Here is an 18951-nt window from a genome sequence, read left to right on the forward strand (position 1 = left end):
GGAATAACCACAGACAGTCCAGTATAATTAGTGGGTTTGGTCATGGCAAAACCTCAAAGCTAGTGAAAAATTCACACCAGAGTTCTTGTTTTTACAAGATATTTTTCACATAAGATATTTTTCAAACACACATCTGATCCTGTTCTATGAAAACTTTAGTGCTTTTGGCACTAAAGCTTTTTGATGATACCGCTACTCTGCATCAATAACAAGAAAGAAGTGACATTCTCGCATTTTTGGTGTGTTGCCTCTTAAAAAACCCCATTAATAATTCCATGTTCTCAACTCACATCTGAAGCACCAGAGCTGGAAACTTTCATTTCTTACATGCAAAACTTGGTACTTCTTAGGAAAATTTCAGCACTTCTTTTTCTTGTCACTTACCATCTCCAAAAAGCTGTAGAATCGCAAGATCAACCTGGCGCTTCCAGCCTGAGTCCTTCTGGATGGCAATGCCATAGCCAGTGGAGGCAAACACTTTCCCACTCCCAATCGTCACCAGCTTGCAGCCTTCATCTCTGCCAGCCATGTAGTTTAGCACTGCTGCATCATAAATGAAAGCATCCAACTTCCTGCACAGAGGCAAGAAACAAGAGGGTATAGTATAGAAAACATAACATCTGCACATAACATCTGCATGAAATCAAAGGTGGTTTTAGGTAGCTAAGGAAGAAATTAACCTCTTCAAGATGGACTGCAGTATGTCATGTAGAATCATAGAAAGGTTTAGGTTGGAAAGGATCTTAAAGGCCATCCAGTACCAACCCCCATGACATGGGCAGGAACACCTTCCACTAGACGAGGCTGCTCAGAGCCCTACCTAGCCAGGCCTCAAACACTCCTAGGGAAGGGGCATCCAAAACTTCACCACCTCACAGTAAAGTGCTTCACCACCATCATGCAGAGGATTTTTTTTCCTAGCACCTAATCTTTCAGATTGAAACCATTTCCCTTTGTCCTGTCACTACATGCAAACAAAAAGTTTCTCTCCAGCCCTCTTGTAGGTTCCCTTCAGGAAGGTCACAATTAGGCCACCCTAAAGTCTTCTCTTCTGAACAATCCCAATTCTCTCAGCCTTTACTTGTAGAGGAGGTGCTCTATCCTTTTAATAATTTTGGTGGCTTCCTCTGGACTTGCTCCAACAAGTCCATGTCCTTCCTATGCTGGGGACCCCAGAGCTGGATGCAGCAGTGCAGGTGGGGTCTCACCAGAGCAGAGCAAAGGGGCAGAATCCCCTCCTTCATCCTGCTGCCCATGCTCCTTTGGATGCAGCCCAGGATACAATTGGCTTTCTGGGCTGTGTGCACATTGCTGGGTTGTGTCCAGCCTCTTGTTCACCTGCACTCCCAAGTCCTTCTTGGCAAGGCTGCCCTTGATCCCTTCATCCCCCAGCTCATGTCCATACCGGGGTTTGCCCCAACCCAGGTGCAGCACCTTACACTGGGTCTTGTTAAGCCTCATGAGATCTCCATGTGCCCAGCTCTTGAGCCTATCCAGGTCCTTCTGGATGGTATCCCATTCTTCAGGTGTCATCTTCCCTTTCACCATAGTTAAATAAAAATCTAAGCCTAAAGCTGTCTTACAGGTGAATCTGGGTTATAAATGAGAATCGTCTATTTCTTTCTGACTATCTGCTAATTGTCATTTCTGATCTTAAAGGAAATTTGGGATACAAACATACTGCAAGATAAAGATGAATGAAGAGGAAGTGAAGGGGATCTATATCCTTAAGAATAGCTTATATTTCTGTACTGCCTTTCATCTCAAAAGAATCTAAAATGCCTTATAAAATATATCAATATTAGATAGTAAAGTAGGGATTGAAGTAAGGAAAATATTTTCTTCAGTTCAAATGCTGGCATGACTTAGCTGAGAAAAATGATTTTTTTTCAAATCAAATACAGTCAGGACATTATGTTTAACCCCTCAGTTACTGTGAAAAGTACTACCAGATCTTTACCAATGTCAGCTGGCCATGAGAGCAGCTTTACAGTTTACCCTGTTGAATTGGTTTTTGTTAAAGAATTTTCAGCTGAAAATCACACCGAAAATTCTGTTTCAACACAGAGAAATCCCCATTATGGACTGTGTAGAGAGCACAATGGCCTGATGAGAGCCTTTTCACACTGCAACAAATAGATGTGGATGTGGGGGACAGTCTCAGGAGGCTGCATCTTCCACAAACCCAAAGACAGCTGATGAGTAAATCTTCCCACTAGATCTGAAATGAAACATTTTCTGATAAATGACCTAAGAGCTTCCAGTTGCACATTCTCTCTCACATACTATGTTTACAATTCACCTCCTGCACATATATTTACAGTATGGTGAGTATCTCAGTTCAAGTGCTTATCTGTGAAGAGGTCTGTCCAAGGGTGACTATGTAGCCAGGATGACATCCATCACAAGTGAGGACCTCTATCTCCTCCATACATTTCCAGGACAGTGCATATTTATTTCCTGAATGATGACTATCCTGGCAAATGCACCTTCCCAGGATTATATCCAGCTATGGTACAGCCATTTGTAATGGGCTGCGGGCCTCTGAACCTGGCAAACAGGTTTAGGAATATTCAGTCAATCTAGTAATTAAATTGGCTAAACACCTTAATTTGTGCTTTGAAATGGACTTTCTCCTAAGGGTTCAACATGAGTGTAAGCAAAAATGTTTTTTATTCACTGTGGCTGGGCTCTGACAACCATAATGGTCAGTTCTGAAAGCAGGTCTTTAATTACAGAGGACAAAGGCTTGCAAAATGTCATTTTGAGTTAGGTCCTTTGCAGATTCACTGTTATTAAAATAGGATGAGCCATTCAAGCATGCTTTTTGCTAACAATTTTTCCTGTGTCTCCAAAATTACCCAAGGAAACGCTTACATTTTTATACTTCCATATCATTCAAATAATGTTTTGTTTAGTCCTTGATACTAAAATATTCCAGAGAGTAGGCTACTTCCAAACTATTTGCTTCAAACCTACCTTCCATTATATTGTATTAGCTGGTGATACACTGGGGTGGGATTAGTCTGACAGCTTCCTGATTAACATAATCTTTTATACACAGAAGGAGGGAAAACAAGGGAATTTCCAGATGACAATATAAATGCTCTGAAAAAAACTTTGTCCACAGAGACCTGGGAGCTTTTCTTCTGTATGCATAAAAACCTATCAGCATGAAACATCTTGATGAAGCAAGGTCTTTGGGACCAATACACACATGTATTATGTACACAGGGATACAGTAGGTCCTCTTTTTCTTTTTGTTTTTAAATTCTTATAAACACAGCAAAACCAGAAACTTTTATACAGATGTCAATAGAAAAACCTGGTAAAAAGAACCACAGAGTCACTCTCCTGTGCTACTGAGCTGTGTGTGGTCTTGCTGTACTTTTAACCACGGAATGACAATAGAGGGTCATTTTTCAAACCCTAAAACATAAATTTTCCAGACAAGCATGCAAAAACTCAGGTTTCTGTGGAGAGTAAGCATGTAAGAAAGCCTCACCCAGTCTTCAGTGAGAACAGTGCATCGTCCACCCCCCTCTGATTGAACTTCACCATGTAGCTGTGCATTTCAGGGTAGTTGTTGCGGATGTTCCTTTCCGTGCTGCCGTTGGGAACTGTCCCGAAGCGGAAAGGGGGTGAGAAGTCATTTGGTTTCTGGAACTGAAGAGACAGAAAAAGGAATATTTCTGACAGTCTTTCAGACTGAAGCAGTCAGCTGGTTGGGAGAACATCGGAAGGTTGATCTGATTTTATTTTACTATCATGTAGAACACATAATTGAGAAGATATTACATTTTATTGTTTTCAAACATGAATATCTCCTATTAATACCTAAGAAACAAGAAGTAAATCTGAGCAAGCTGTTCTTTTTCTCTACTCTGGATTAAGTGCATGAAATAGTGATCAGAGATTAAGTAGGAGGCTAGATAAAAGCAAAAAGGAAAGGGAAAATGTAACAGTGGTGCTGGAACACAGTCAAGAAATGGTTTCCAATAAAATCTATGTGATGTGCTTTTTACCCACAAACTGTCATTTAGTTCCTAAGAAGTATCTTTTTTAGCTCCGTGGATGCCTTTACACTTCCTGGTCCTGACAGAGATAGAAAAGTAATTAATGAGGAGAGATGCCTCTCAGCACACCTCACACCCACTTCACCAAACAAATTATTAGCTTTCAAAGTTTTGGGCAAATGTCCCAAATAAAATGCTGTTAGTGGCTGCGAGTTACTAGTTACATTTGATGCCCAGAACAGAGCTGGCAGAACACTCCAAAGCTTTTGCTGCTCACAAGAAATACATTCATCATAACATTCCCCCACGGCTGCAAGCCTGTGAGATTTTATATGCCACTTGCTTAACTCAAGTCATAATCAATGCTCTCTGGGACTTTATGAGGAGTAAAATTTAGACTGTCAATTATCAAGACTGCTTAAAACCCCTAGAACCAGCAGATGAGAAGGAGCACAGAACTATAAACCAGGAACTGAATAAGCAGTAAAGAAAAAGATGTAAAGGTAAGTTAAATGGAAGGAAGCCTCCTCCTCTCTGGATATACCAAGCAGTAGCTTGCCTTGTGTTATTTCTTGTCCCCCAACTGTGCCTGTGTATTTCTATGATCCTGAGAAGCATGCTGACAACAGGCTAACAGTTAAACCAAAACCATTTAACAGCAGGAGTGCACCTGGTTCATGAATATGTGGCATGCACTGCCACCTTCTATAGGGCTGCAATCTACAGGTAGTTCTAGCTTAAAACACGTGCAGATGAGCCTTGTTCTTGAGCTCTGCTTAAAGCCATTTTGGAACTTGTTCAGCTCAGCTGAGGAAGCCAGAGCTCCTAAAGCAGAGGGTCTCGTTCACATCTCAGCCATGAGGACAGCTAGAAGCTGGGTCTGTGGATAGGTGAACACACTGTTCACCTGTTTCTGTGTACCAGCCAACTAATCTCTCCAGTTTGGATGGCAAGATGGGCTAACTTGTACGTGCATGTGTGTGTGTGTGAGAGAGAGGACACGTATCCTACTGCTTTAAGCCAATAAAAAACATCGGGGCTGTTTTTCTGAACTCAGGTTAGTGCATCACCAACAAAACAGAAGTTTCACATAGCATAAAACAGACAGTAAGGTGTCTCTTAGAACTCTATCACACCCTCTAGGGAGGAAGACAAACTCACAGTTATCAAAGACTATAATGAAAGCAAACTTTGATGGGAGAAAAATCACTGCAGCATGCTAAAATTATTCTTTTTTACTAAGCTGATTAAAGAAGCAGCCTAGGGGACCCATCACAAGGAGGGCACTGCCATGCCAGACACAAAGAAACACAGTCTCTCCCCTGACATGCTAAACCAGGAGATTGCAGCATGGGCAACTTACTTTCCCAGAGGCTGCAGAACCCCACCTTAAAGGCATACAGGATGTTCCCATTCTCACAGAGCCCTCTGACAGAGTACAGTCAACAGCAGAAGCATCAGGCAGGCCTGACCAACATTTGTGTGACTGAGTTTTGGCAAGTCCATTTTATACTTCCATCCTCCATTCCCAGTGACACAATCTCTACTTTTGTCTGCTTTCATCATGGTGCCTACAAACTGGAGTAAGAAGGATTACAAAGGCAGGCATTTCCCTGTGATAAGGGAAATAATCCCAGCTCTGAAGTATCTTTTTTTCCTACGCTGTTCTAGAGCCCATAATAGCAGCCACAGGTGAAAGGCTCCAGAATCTCCTGGGCAATCAATAAATAAATGAAAACATTTCTCTTGTAAGAAATTACTGTTTCTGGCAACAGGAAAAGCACATTTCTAGAGAAAGAGGTCACGTTGATGACTTCTACAAATTCACATACTACTTATTCACTCATCAATCCTTACCTCCTGCTGATTCCTTAGTCAGAACAGATCTTCAAATGCAAATTACTCTCCACAAACCAACATGCACACACACTTCAGCAATACCTTGGTGAACAGCAAGACAGGAAATCATATGAAAGCATCCATACGGGGCCCACACCAGACAATTTTAGCTTGAGTGACCAAGAGGAACACAGATCCCCAGCTAACCTAGCTTAATGTTTACAAAGCTGAAAGTAACCAATGTCCAGCTGACTCCACAGTCGATGCAGCCAGAGATAACCGCCTACTTCTCCATATAGGAGAAGTAATAGCAATACATGCATGCAGCTTTCTGATAGGAGATAGCAGTTCAAAAATCCCCCTGTGTGTTTCTTGGCAGTAAGTGGGCACAGCCCAATCCAGGGATAAAGGGATCTCCAGTGAGCTCTCCAGAGTAAAAAACTATTGCATCATTCTGAACTAACTTCTGTCCCACTCAGCTCATCCTGAGGGAACAAGAAGACATGTGAGCCTTCCCGGAAAGTTCATGGGACAGATGGGGAAGGAGTTTTTCCTCTTCTGCCAGCATGAATGAGGAATATGTGGAGGAGCTGGAGATGATCTGCAAGGAGGAAAGTTAATTGACAGATTGTCAAGGAGTTCAGTCAGGAAAGCGACTTGTTTGATTTCCTCCTGGGGCTGGGACTGTGAGCCTGGATCATATAATCCCCAGGGAAGCGAGGCACTTTGGCAGAGAGGTCTATAGGGAGTCTGAGACACACGGCAGGAACTGATGCACAGTGCAGGGGCCATTACAGGAGGAAGCCTGTGCAGAGGTAATCTCAATGCTGCAGTGAACACATACAAAGGAATTAACCACAGATCTGGACAGAAAGGGTCAGAACGTAGATTAATTAGAGAACTGTCCCATTATTTAACGCAAAAATTTCTCCTGCCAGAGTTTTAAGTCACAACAACTCCACTCCAGGCATCTGTGAAGAGGAGTCCTGTGAGGTTCTAGCAAAAAAATATGTGTAATAGGGGAAGGGAAGATAAGCAACTACATCAGTTGCTGAGAAAACCCAGCTGTACAGAGTCCACACTTGTAGGAGCCCCACTTGCCTGCAGCAGGAAACCTGTCCTGCTGCCCAGCTCTACCTACCTCAAGGGGTGACTGCCTGTGAGGGAACCAGCAGAGCTCAGCTGCAGTCCCGTATCCAAAGAGCCCCAGACAAAGATGTATCCCACTTGCATCCTCCCACTCATTCACCATGGAACCTCTGTTGTGAGATACTCCCTGATTGTGTACCCATGGCGATGTGCACAACCTCTCACCCATGAAAGAAGCCCCACTTGCTTCACATCAACTGTGAAGGTGGATGCTAGAGATGGGGGTGAAAAGCAGGCACTGAGGATGCCTGAAGGGCTGCAGTAGCTCTGGAACATGAAATATCTATGTTCAGACCCCAATGGCTGCCTGCCTTTTCAACCCCTCCCTCCACAAACTGAAATCAAGGAGCATTAAGTGCAAAGCAGACCTCAGCTTTGCAAAAGTAACCTCTCCGAGTCAGAGAGCAGAAATCTTCCTCCTCTGGAGAGCAATAAACACACAGGCTGGGAGCTGTTAGCACATTCAGGAGGGAGAGCTGCTTGGCGACTCCTCTCCACATCTCTCCATGAGAGCTGTCAACAGCGGCAGTGAAAGCGGGTTTAAGTGACTCGGCTGGCAGAGCTGTTTCATTAGCAATTTGGAGCCATGCCGTGCAGAAAGCAGCATTGTTCTCAGATGTTCGGATATCAATCTGCATAATGAAACAGGTGATAGGAGCTCTTCCCATTCATGCAGCAGCAAATGGAGGGGATTTAGAGATGAGGGGAAGGGGTTATGTCTAATTGGCGACAATTAATTTGATGAGATTTCTTTTTCCAATATATTGTCCATCATCGAATGGATCCTACAGAAAAGCACATCTGCACTTATTTATCTGCCTCATGTAGGCCCTGTTTACACTGTAAAGTGTTTGCCAATAGCGTTGAAAGCAGTTTCCCAAACTCAGCAAGCTCTTGCTACAAAAAGTCTCTTTTTTATCAGCCGATCTACTTTTACACAGCTGAAAAAAACCCCAAATCAATGCACTGCTGAATAACATAATGAACTGGCAGAACTTGGTGCAAGGATGGGTGCGGGGGTGTGTGGGTGTAGTGCTTTACCCTTATACAGCTTCTCTGGGAGGACTCCTTACACTTTGTAAGGCCCTGATGACCAGTTAAAGTTCTCGACCACAGGAAGCTCCACAGCTCTGACCCATCAAACTGAGAGCCACAAATTCAGCTCCTCTGCTAGCTTAAGCCCATGTTAGATACTTTGAGCTCACTTCATTTACCCAAAAGTAAGTGCCAAGCTGAGATGCCTAGGGAATTTCACCCTGGGAACAGGTCTCTCATAGTCCCTGTGTCAAATTTGCCCACCACCTGAGGGTAGTTTGGACACCCCCAGTACAACTAAAATAGCTCTAGACATCTACATCGGCCCAAATGAATCTAGCCACTGGGTCATTCAGCTCTCAGGGCATCTCCCACCAAAAGGACAGGGGGCCAACCAGTATGGGTAGCAACAAGCCCAAAGTGCCCACCACCCCCCTAATGCACAACCTCTTTGGATTGCCCAAACATCCTCGATTGTCTCCTCTTGTTCTGGTTCAGCTGTATGTCACTGCAGTCAGCTTGCCCCTTTCTTCATTGCCTGAAAATCCAACCAGGCTGTTTGCACAAGAGCTTCCTTCAGAACCTTAAAAATTTAAGAGTGGGTCAGTGGTTTTGAGGTCTAACTCTGAGGTAGCTCTATGCCTATACTTAAGTCCTGATAGGTTACAGATGTCCACAGCAGCGTGTCTTGCCATAGCTGCCTTCTATGTCCTCTGTTTCAGCTAGAAAATTAATTCCTTCACAGCTAATGGACAACTCTCAAAGAGAAAAAGCTTGTTTTTTTCTTATCCCCAAAATATATAATTTTTGTCCCCAGGCTGTACCACAAACAATGCCACAGAATCCCAAACCTGGATTTGACCCTGAGAAGATGTCTTTTCCACCTCTGTCTCTCCGGTGAGTCCCTCCGGGGCATCACCATTCCTGACAGCTCTTAATCACTGTGGAAGATGGCTGGTGCTGGAGACTTCTCCATTCCCTGGTCAATGCCCACCAGAGCTTTACTACTGGAAAGTTCTTCCAAATATCTGAACTAAAGTCTTCCAGCTGCAAATACAACTAAAATATTTTCTGTTATCTTGTCTGTGGACAGGGAAATCCAAACAGTTTCTTCTTCTCTGAAGATGCATTTTATGTTTTTGAAGACCATTGTGCTTTTGCTTCTCTATGTTCTTTGAGTACAGCTAAAGAAGCCCAGTTGCTTTAGTCTTTCTTTGCAAGCTGTGTTATATGGACCTGCAACCATTCTTGCTGTTGTCCTTTGGCTGTATCCTGTAGGTCTTTCCTTGACTTACCTTTGGTTGGTGAACATGTGATCCACCATACCTAGAACAATATGATCAAGATCCAAAGATGCTGAGAGAATATTACAGTAAAAAAGCTTGCAGTAAGGCAACACAAACATTGCTAGTCAGAGTTCATGCTTATTATTCCTCTTCTCAGGGCCTCTCTGAATTATATCATGTTTTGTCTATCCTTCATTTTCAGCTTGCAAGTTCTTCAAAGCTGCAACTCTGTCCTGATCTGCATTCAGGTAGCGATCAGCTTGTTTCTGGAATGTCAATCAACTTTGCCAGCACCGTCTTCAGAGCTTTTACTGTATTCTTTTCTTTCTGCAGCTTGGATTGTGTGCATAGGCACAGCCACAAACCCATGCCCCCATTCACCTGTCCTGGTAGAGGAGGTGCTCTACAGATTTCGAGCGCAGAACTTGCAACTGTTGGTGGCTTGGTGTTGTAGGCACTTTAAAATCTACAAAATTGCATCCCAGCTAGAAGTGTGCCAGCTGTGCCAGCCCAACAGCATTGGTAGAAAATCATACTGCAAACCTAAATCTTAGCACTGGTACAAGTCGGTGAGGAGAGCAGACTAAAGTGACTATGCTGCTTATTCTGTATTATTAATAACTCTCTTGTACAGATACTTCTCGAGAGTCATTCCGAAAGTATTCCTCTCCCCTCTGCACAGTCATGTAGTTTTGACATTACAGACATTTTTTATTTCCAAGGTGGAACTCTCAGCCATTTCTAAGTTACTATGAGTTTTCAGATCATCCTTTTACCCTAGCTCTTTTTAGTTCCCTCCTGCATTCCATCACAGTAACATTCTCTGCTTCCTCAGCAGTGGCTGGGACTCCTCACAGCTCTGAACCCAGTTGCCACATCAACACTTCCTGAAACCCCAGTTTCTTGTCTTCACTAGTCAAACAACATGTCTTGATTTATAAACAAACAAAAAAAAAAAAGGAAGCTAAAAAAAGGGGACCAAATAGCACCAAATCAAATATGTCGATTTTGGTAGGGCATAAAATTACCCTGTCCTCCCTCAGACTTTGACTTTGTGGTTTATCTTATTATTCAGTACCCAGTGATGTTTCAAATTCTCTGTCTTGCTTTGCATAGCGCTTTCACCCATGAATTGCTCTAGATAAGTCCAAGAAAGGAGTTATCAGTTAGTGCAGCTGACTGCAGTGAAGTTGGCAAAGAATTCTATTAAAGTCCCTTTTAAAGGAAGATGTAGTGTGGGTCAGACCCATAAACAAGAAAGAAAAATATCTGTGAATGTCTGTTGGTGAAATATGGACACATGTGGGTCAGGAAAGGGAACGGAGCAACCTGGTGACAATGTAGAGGTGGGGGGGGGCAGGTGAAAGCAAAAGAAAAGAGTTCAAATATAGCAACTTTAAAAATAGTTGTCCTTGCAAAATAACTGAGATGAAAGCAGAGATCCAAATGGTGGAAGAAGCCTCCATCACATGCAGTTATTGCCAGAGCAGTGCACACAGTAGGACTGTGCAGCCTCTTTGCAAGCTGGATTGCCATGCACAGACCTGCTCTGCGCCACTTCTGCACCCTGGGCAGGGCAGCACCAGCCCAAACAGACGGCATGTCGGGGATCCCACGTCCTCCATGAACACACCTACTCGTGCCTGCTGCCACCACACTGCCTTTATGCTGACCCAGGTCTGAGGGGCCACTGCAGGATCCCACCATCATGTACAGACAGAGTCCATCCACCACCAGCAGAGCAGGAGTCTTTTGGGTGGAGCAAGTGCGTGAACATTACGCACAGTCTGTGCAGTTTCTCCACCTGACAGGTAATATTAATGCCTTAAATATTCCTCGGGACATATTTGGCAGTATGTAGGCTTCAAGTCACTGTTAGGTGTCCCCCAAGCTTGACCAGAACTGACTCACTGATCTTCACCAGTCAGAGCCAAAAGCTGCTTGCACAGCTGAAATGTTAGTACATATGGTATCAGAGCACCACAGTCATATCTGTTGAAATGAAGGGTGCTATGAAATCATAGCTATGGTACACTTAACTTTTGGTCGCATGCGTGTAGAGGATGAAGATCATCTGTTTATCCAGCATCAAATCATGCCAAGCATTTAATTCATGAAAGTCAGCTTCCTTGGAAGCTAAACACAGGGGGACAAAAGGTATCTACTAAATAATCCCAGGCAAACACAAAAGAGAAATTCATGAGGCAGAAAGATGCCACTTACTACACTCATGTTAATATCATTAGGAGTGTAGATGTTCATTCAGAGGGAGAAAATTAACTGATTAAAAAGACCTTGAGAGGAGAGGTGACAGCTAAGTACAGAGGAATTTGAAATCTGCTTTGTTTGCACATGAGACAGCTGGTTAACAAATTATGAAACACTCTGAGAAATTCAGAGGATGTAGTTTGGTGGGGAAGCAATGTCATTTTTCACCCATTTTCACTAACAAAGGAAGGTCAGATCCTCCTGTCTTCTGAATACTAAGAGTAGCCAACCTACTATCATGTGGGTACTATCCACTGGGCAGCAGGGTGAAACCCTGCACAAGCCTAGCAAACCTCTAGAAGACTTCACAGGGGCCATATTTTTCATCCAAACAATTTTAAAAGCTTAGTAATTACATTAGTGCAATTTCTTAAGCATATCTGTAGGGCAGAGATGCCAAGCAAAAAAGCAGGGCACTTCAGACAGGGCAGCACCTTCCCAGAGCTGGGAGATAATGCCTTCCTTTAACCTTCTGATGAAAACTGCCTCTTACCTGCAAGTGAAAGACAGAGAAATTAAGGCCATATCGCTCCCATGTGAGTCCTGGGGCACTGAGCTACACCTGAAGTAAACAAGTCTACTGGGCCACCAAGATTATGGGGAAATTTGACCTTGAGTAGCCAAAGGCCTGGGAGAAGCAGGGCAATAAAGTAGAGCACACAGTGAAGTAAAAATGCCTGGAAAGGTACAACCTGCCAAATATTTATCAAATGTATGTATGTGCACATAACTCCAAATGTCACGGTCACCAGGCATCAGGAATCAAAGTGTGGGGATACAGCTCTTGTATTTTTTTTTTTTTAAATCCTGTAGATCTTATACTCGCATCCCTTCCCCACCAGTAATTCAGCCCTGATCATTCAGCTGGAGGAGGCCAGCTCTCATCTCTCAGGCTGCCAAATTTTGGTGGCAGGGCCATTGTCTTTTATTTGACTGCAAAGTGCCAAGTACATTTATGGCACCATATAAATAATAAATAAAAATATTCATTGTTTTCCTCTCCCCTGACTTATACTGATGTGAGAAGCAGGACAACCCTTTGCTTCCTTCTCTCACTCTCCCCCTTACGTAATTCTCCAAAGACAGCTTTTTCCAGACTGCCAAGCAATTAGCACAGAAGCAACCAAATTTAACCTCTCCCTCCAAAGGGGGACAGCTCCGAGAGCAGGTGAAGAGGAAGATGAAAAGGAAGGGTCAGTGGTGGCCAAGGCCTGGGAAAGGCCAGGGTGCTGTGGAGGGGGAATCCAAAAGCTGCATGCTAAGGACTACATCACGGCCCCCTCCCCAAAGACCCTCATCCGGCAACTCTCGTCTGTAATTCCAACAATACCCAGGGGTTTGCATTTCTTCCTTTCCAGCAAGGATGAACTAAGCTGACAGTCTGACTCTGAGCATCCCCTCCACTCACATCTTACCTGCTTAAGTTCCCAACTAAACTGCCTTTTAACTGTCAAAAATCCTGAATAGTTCCATTAGAGGTTTTTACTCTCATTAAATAATAGAATGGGGTGGAGGGGACTTTAAAGATAATCTAACCCCAGTCCTCACGCTGTGGGCAGGCACACCTTTCACTAGACCAGTTGCTCAGAGCCCCATACAACCTGGCTTGAAAAGTTCCAGGGATGAGGCATCCACAATTTCTCTGGGCACCACTTCCACAGCATCACCACCATCACAGCAAAGAATTTTTTTCCTAATACTTAATTTAAACCTATTCTCTTTCAGTTGAAAGCCCTTACCCCTTTTCCTGTCATTACATGCTCTTGTTAAAAAGTCTCTCTTCATCTTTCTTGTAGGTTTCCCTTCAGGTACTGCAAGGCCACAATTAGGTCACCCTAAAGCCTTCCCTTTTTCAGGCTGGACAATCCCAATTCTCTCAGCCTTTCCTTGTAAGGAGATGTGCTCCATCCCTTTAATAATTTTGGTGGCTTCCTCTGGACTCACTCTAGCAGGTTCATGTTCTTTTTGTTCAGAAGACAACACCTCGGAGCTGGATGCAGCAGTGCAGGTGGGGTCTCACCAGAGCAGAGCAAAGGGGCAGAATCCCCTCCTTCATCCTGCTGCCCATGCTCCTTTGGATGCAGCCCAGGATACAATTGGCTGTCTGGGCTGAGTGCACATTGCTGGGTTGTGTCCAGCCTCTTGTTCACCTGCACTCTCAAGTCCTTCTTGGCAAGTCTGACCTTGTTCCCTTCAACTCCCAGTCATTTTTGATACCGGGGAAGTCCCTACAGATGAACAGGAAAAGAGAATCCTGAGAGACCAAGTGAAGGCTAAAGCACACTGCAGCCTCCTTGTTGCTCTGCACTGTACAGTGCTGAGCTGAAGAAAAAGAGAGAGAATGGCAAAGAAACTAGGACTGAAGCAGGGTGGAAACAAAACATGCTTGAAGACCCACTGACCTTATGCATTTATAGTCTTAAAATCTACTGGATCACATTTTAACACGCAGGCACAGAGGTTTGTTCCAAAGATCTCAGAAAGCATAAAAATTATCTCAATACAAAGACTGCAGAATGTCTAAATCTATGATAAATACACCCATCTGCAACTGCAAAAAATTATCTAAGATTATATTTATGTATACAATAAATGTAAGTCACAAATCAGAAAGATCTATTACTAACATATGATCAGCTGTCGCTATTTAATAGCTATTTATTAATAAGAAACTTTTAGCATAATATGTAATTGCACATAGTACACATGCATTATGTGTGTTTACACATAATATATAGCTACACTATATAATATTTTAAAATACTTCTTACTATAGCACCTGGTGATTTACAAGGACATGCAGAGAAATAATCAGATTTTAAGCCATAATAGTTCAGACTATCAGAGCTCTGAGTTTGTTACACTTCACTATGAACCAGTGTTTCTTTTATTAAGCACTCTAGTTGATACCACTGTTATTGATAAAGGTCATATTTAAGCAAAAGGCACAGTTCAACTCATTTACAGGGAGATGTACCCCCAGGAAAGCACTGTGGAAAGAAATTCAACTCTACCCCATGAAATAAGGTCTGGAGATTCAAGAACCTCTTTATTTTGGGGAGGTTTTTTTGTCAAGTAAGGTGCATCATATTTACGCATTTTGGAAAAGATCACGATTTATCACAAGAGGACAGGATTGGAAGTGGCATGGTCCTTCTTCTGTCTGCCGAACTCATATCTCCACGAAGGTGTCCTGACAATAAAAATCATTCTGCTGTTGAAAGATGACGTACTTTCTGCTTTTGGACACTGCCACATAAAACTTCCTTTGTATCCTGCTGAAATGTGTGGAAGTACCACAAATGTCAGTTAACACTAAATATTTAATCCCGTGGAAGATTTGTACTGCCTCCAAGCCATCCAGTTAGACAATCTTCCCCTCGTAGAGCTCACAAGGCACAAGACTGACCCTCACTTTTAGTCCTCCTGAAAAACATCTAGCTGAAGGTATCTGCTCTGCATTTTCCCTAGACTTCTCCAGAACAGGTATTTGTTGTACAAAAGCTGCAAGCTCGGGGAAGCATTTAACTTCAGTCATGTGAATAATAGCCCATTGACTTTAATGTCACCACTCATGAGCACAAAGTTAAGCACACACTTAAGTCTTCTGCATATCTGGGATCCTTGTATAATTTCGATTTAATGTGCCACAAAGTACAATCTGGGAAAGAATTCATTTTTCAGTTTCACAGCCAAGCATCTGTTACTGCCAGAAAAGAGCAGATCCTTTTCTTTCTGTAGGTTTTTCAGTGAGGCTTTTGTTTTGTATCAACCTCAAATGTTCCATTCACCTCACCAGATCTACCTATGTTATTTCTTCTTCAAATTATCTCTGTCTGTCCCCTTCCTTTGTTACAGAAAAAAAAATCTTTTTTCCACTTTTTTCCCCCTTAAACGTAGGACAGTTTTATGAGTAGTGCCTTTAGAAAATGACATGTCAAAATATATATCAGAAATATCAAAGAATTTTGTAAAAAGTATACTAAAATGAGCTATTTTGGAAAATATCATAAATTCCTTCTGCCTTCTTATACTCTCCTCAAGTTTTTTTCATAAAAATACTGGCCAGTTTTAGCTTCAAAACCTACCTTTCAAAAAAAGAAACTCATATCTATTGAAAAAATAACTGACCCATGCTGCATTTGTCTCAACATTGCATTAACATCTTAAAAAGCAAATAAGTCAAATACATGTGAAATTTCAGCAATCTATATTAATTTGCAGGCATGCAGAAATCAATTTCTCTCCCTTTCAAGTCAATTACAAATTACCATTTTGATACTTTATTAACTTCTTTGGCATTTCCAACTAATTTATAGGAAAGGATACTATTTTTTTATTATTATTAACCTACTGCCTTCTAAATCATTTTATTTAAATGCCCTGCTGGCTGTCCACATTTGCTTTTATTCTATTACTTCTTTATATGAATGGAAATTACGTATAGCTATTAGATTACTTCACACATTAGTTCATTTTATATAATCTTTCCTGTATTTATTGCCTTCGTTAGACTGAAATACCGCAGGCGCTTGTTTCTCTAATGTGTCTGAAGCTCTCCCACTAATGGAAATTGGGTTATATCTTCTGATTACACTCAGATGAAATCCAGACCCAGGAGCTGACTGCATACTCTGTGACAGGCCCTCTTACCACCGGGGCTTTCGCAGGGCTCAGGGCAGCAGCAGCCCCCCACATGGATCCTGCATGGATGCAGCCCAGCAGCATGTGCAAAAATTCTCCAGCTGGGCTTGCTGGGAGCTGGCACGGCCAGTGTGGCACTGCCCCTGCCAGGACCACCTCCAGCCCCTCTGCTGCACGAGGTGGACCAGTGGAGGCGGAAGGCGCTGCTTCGGCACCTGCACAGGAGGAAACTGGTTCAGCATGCCACAAGCACAGGGAGCTGGAAAGGAGCTTCTGTGAACAGCAGGACTTTTCCTGCAGAACTGACGGTGCCAGTGCTGCTCTCAGGCAGGAGCAGGTTTCCCCTCCCTCAAACTGCCCATGGCTGCCCCAGAGTTAAGAGTTAAGCTTGATGTATGATTTACCAGATCCCAAGGTTAACATGGGGGAACTAACAGCCATCATAAGGTGGGTTCCTGCACCAACTCTGGCACCTGTTTTGAGCCAGCTATGCTCAAAGGGTGGCATTCAGCAAGGTGAGCATCATCTGGGACAGAGAGAGAGTGGCAGAGGTCCCTACATTCATACTGGAGGCCTCCAGACACCCTCAGTTCAACCTGGTACCCTGGGACAGAGGCATCCACTCCAGCCCAGCTGAGACAGACATGGTCAAGCATCCACAGAAGCACAGTGGGAGCATGACGTTAGTCACTGTATTGCATGCCATTAGGAAGTAAATGCTGGGGCACAGCTAAGATATCATCCAAGAGACATCCACCATCCTGAGATATCTGGAGTATTTCAGTCTGCTTTTCTAGGGAAGTGGCATGCCAGCAGCTGTAGGCATCTCTTGCAGTGGTTTTTCCCAGGCAAAACCTAAGGAAGAGGGTCCAAGGAGATGCTCAGGGTTGCTGTTGCAGAGTGTAGCCAGCCTGACCTTGGCAAGTGCACCCCAGCCAGGCACAGGAATGGATTTTGTGAGTGCATCTGGCATTTTGGCTGCTCTACAGTGTCAGTGGGATGCCTTCCCCAGGTACTGTTGAACTACAGAGACGTTTGCAAGCAGATCTGGGTCTAGGCAAGTAGGAACACTATCATTTTGTTACTGTCGCTTTGTCAATTGGCTGGGATTACATCATCTGCTGAGTCTCTGTGCTGGACACAGGTGCCCTTATCAGCTGATGGAGAAGGCCAGGGGACCAAACTGCCTCACTTTTGCTGTGGACACCAGATCATACATTTGGGATAAAAGAGATTGGAAGCGACAGTCTTTCCTCTTGGAAAACAGTCTTTCCCACCTGGCTTTGAACAGTGACTGCCTCTTTTGAAAGTCTGAACTGGCTTTAAGCAGCAAGAGAAGTGAGGTAGAACTCAGCACACCTCCATGCGCCCTGGATGTGGCTGTGCCCTTCATCTTGGCCAAGCAGTGCATTGAGAGGGTCAGTGAGCTGCAAGCAGTGTGTGAGCTTCAGAAAAGGGTGAAGATGAGATTCAGAAGAGTGAATTCCTCCCAAACCAGGGGATCTTGAAGCACTCTGACAAATGTCTGGAGGACTGCTCACAAATCCTACAGGGCCCTTTGCATATTCAGAGAGTAAAATAAGCCCAGTAGATCAAGCTCATTCACTCACTTTATTTTGGATGGATTTAGTCCCACCTGCCTTTATTGCCCAAAGGCAGCTGTTGGCCTTCAGTTTCACCAGCCAATTTTCATTTGATTCCAGATGCTCTGGTAGTTTGTAATCTTACCCAAATATTGCACTTGCACTAGCAGCTATGTTTGAGGCATATCACAATCCTCTATGTACTATAGCCTTTCTTTTCCCCAAGGAAAAAAAGCACATATGCTTTAGCGTAGCAAAAGTAAATACAGGTACATTGGCAGAGAAAAGTAGAAGAAAATGGCCTCAATCCAATATACACAGGTGGCCCTACAGTGAAATCAACTAAAACAGGCCCAGAAATTTGTATTCAAAGGCTCTGTGAAGCTCCAGTAGTCACTGCTTTCAAATGATATTTCATGCACATATCTCTGCAGGTATGAAGAATATCTTGAAAAACGTGAGAATGAAAGCATGTTTTCTCCATGAGCCTAGGCACAGCCTGAAACAATAGATCACAGGTACAAACTATCCCATTTAGCTCAGATAGTTGAAAACCTAATGATGACAAACTAATGTTACTTCTGATAGGGCTGGCTGGTTTTAAACAGTATCTTTTAATCTGAAGGTCAGAGCTCACAGCTTCTAAGGAGTCTGCAACAATCTCCACCTGACAGAAAAGCATCCTCCCCTCCACCCCATCCTCAACACAGCACATTGCAAATGAGGAGACAATGTGAAACAAATTGAGGTCAAAACTAAAACAAATAACAGGAGCACTTCTGCATGAATTGTATTATTCTGTGCCATGTTTCATTCCAGAAAACAAACAAACAAACAAACAAAAAACCCAAAAAAAACCCAAAAAACAAAATGAGTAAGAAAAACTCGTATGGTTAATCCATCACAGAATTCCCATCCTGCTGAACAGGACACCTTATACACAGTAGGCCTGGCCACAAATTATTTCTAGACTGTCATGACGGACACAAGAGTCAGTAACTATAACCAACGCAGCAGCCACAACTGACACTTGCAGTCCTCCTCTTGCTGCTATCCCCAACAGCAATGTGTGCAACCCATTGCTATTTGGCTGCCCAGCAATGGCATGACCCCCTAAGCAGCCCCAGTGAC

At 43.3% G+C, this 18951-nt stretch overlaps 1 protein-coding gene across 6 annotated transcripts in view; it reads right to left on the reverse strand.

Moving 5' to 3' along the window:
• GRIN2B (glutamate ionotropic receptor NMDA type subunit 2B) overlaps positions 1–18951 on the reverse strand; it is a 224926-nt gene that overhangs the window by 25213 nt on the left and 180762 nt on the right. For all 6 annotated transcript variants that reach the window (XM_038153482.1, XM_038153478.1, XM_038153480.1 and 3 more), the window contains 2 exons: positions 3506–3666; positions 385–572 (listed from right to left, as the gene is read on the reverse strand). In XM_038153482.1, coding sequence (XP_038009410.1) covers positions 385–572; positions 3506–3666 — 349 coding nt within the window. The remainder of the gene's footprint in view (positions 1–384; positions 573–3505; positions 3667–18951) is intronic.

This window comes from Motacilla alba, chromosome 1A (assembly GCF_015832195.1).
Source record: "Motacilla alba alba isolate MOTALB_02 chromosome 1A, Motacilla_alba_V1.0_pri, whole genome shotgun sequence".
Classification (NCBI taxonomy): Eukaryota; Metazoa; Chordata; class Aves; order Passeriformes; family Motacillidae; genus Motacilla; species Motacilla alba.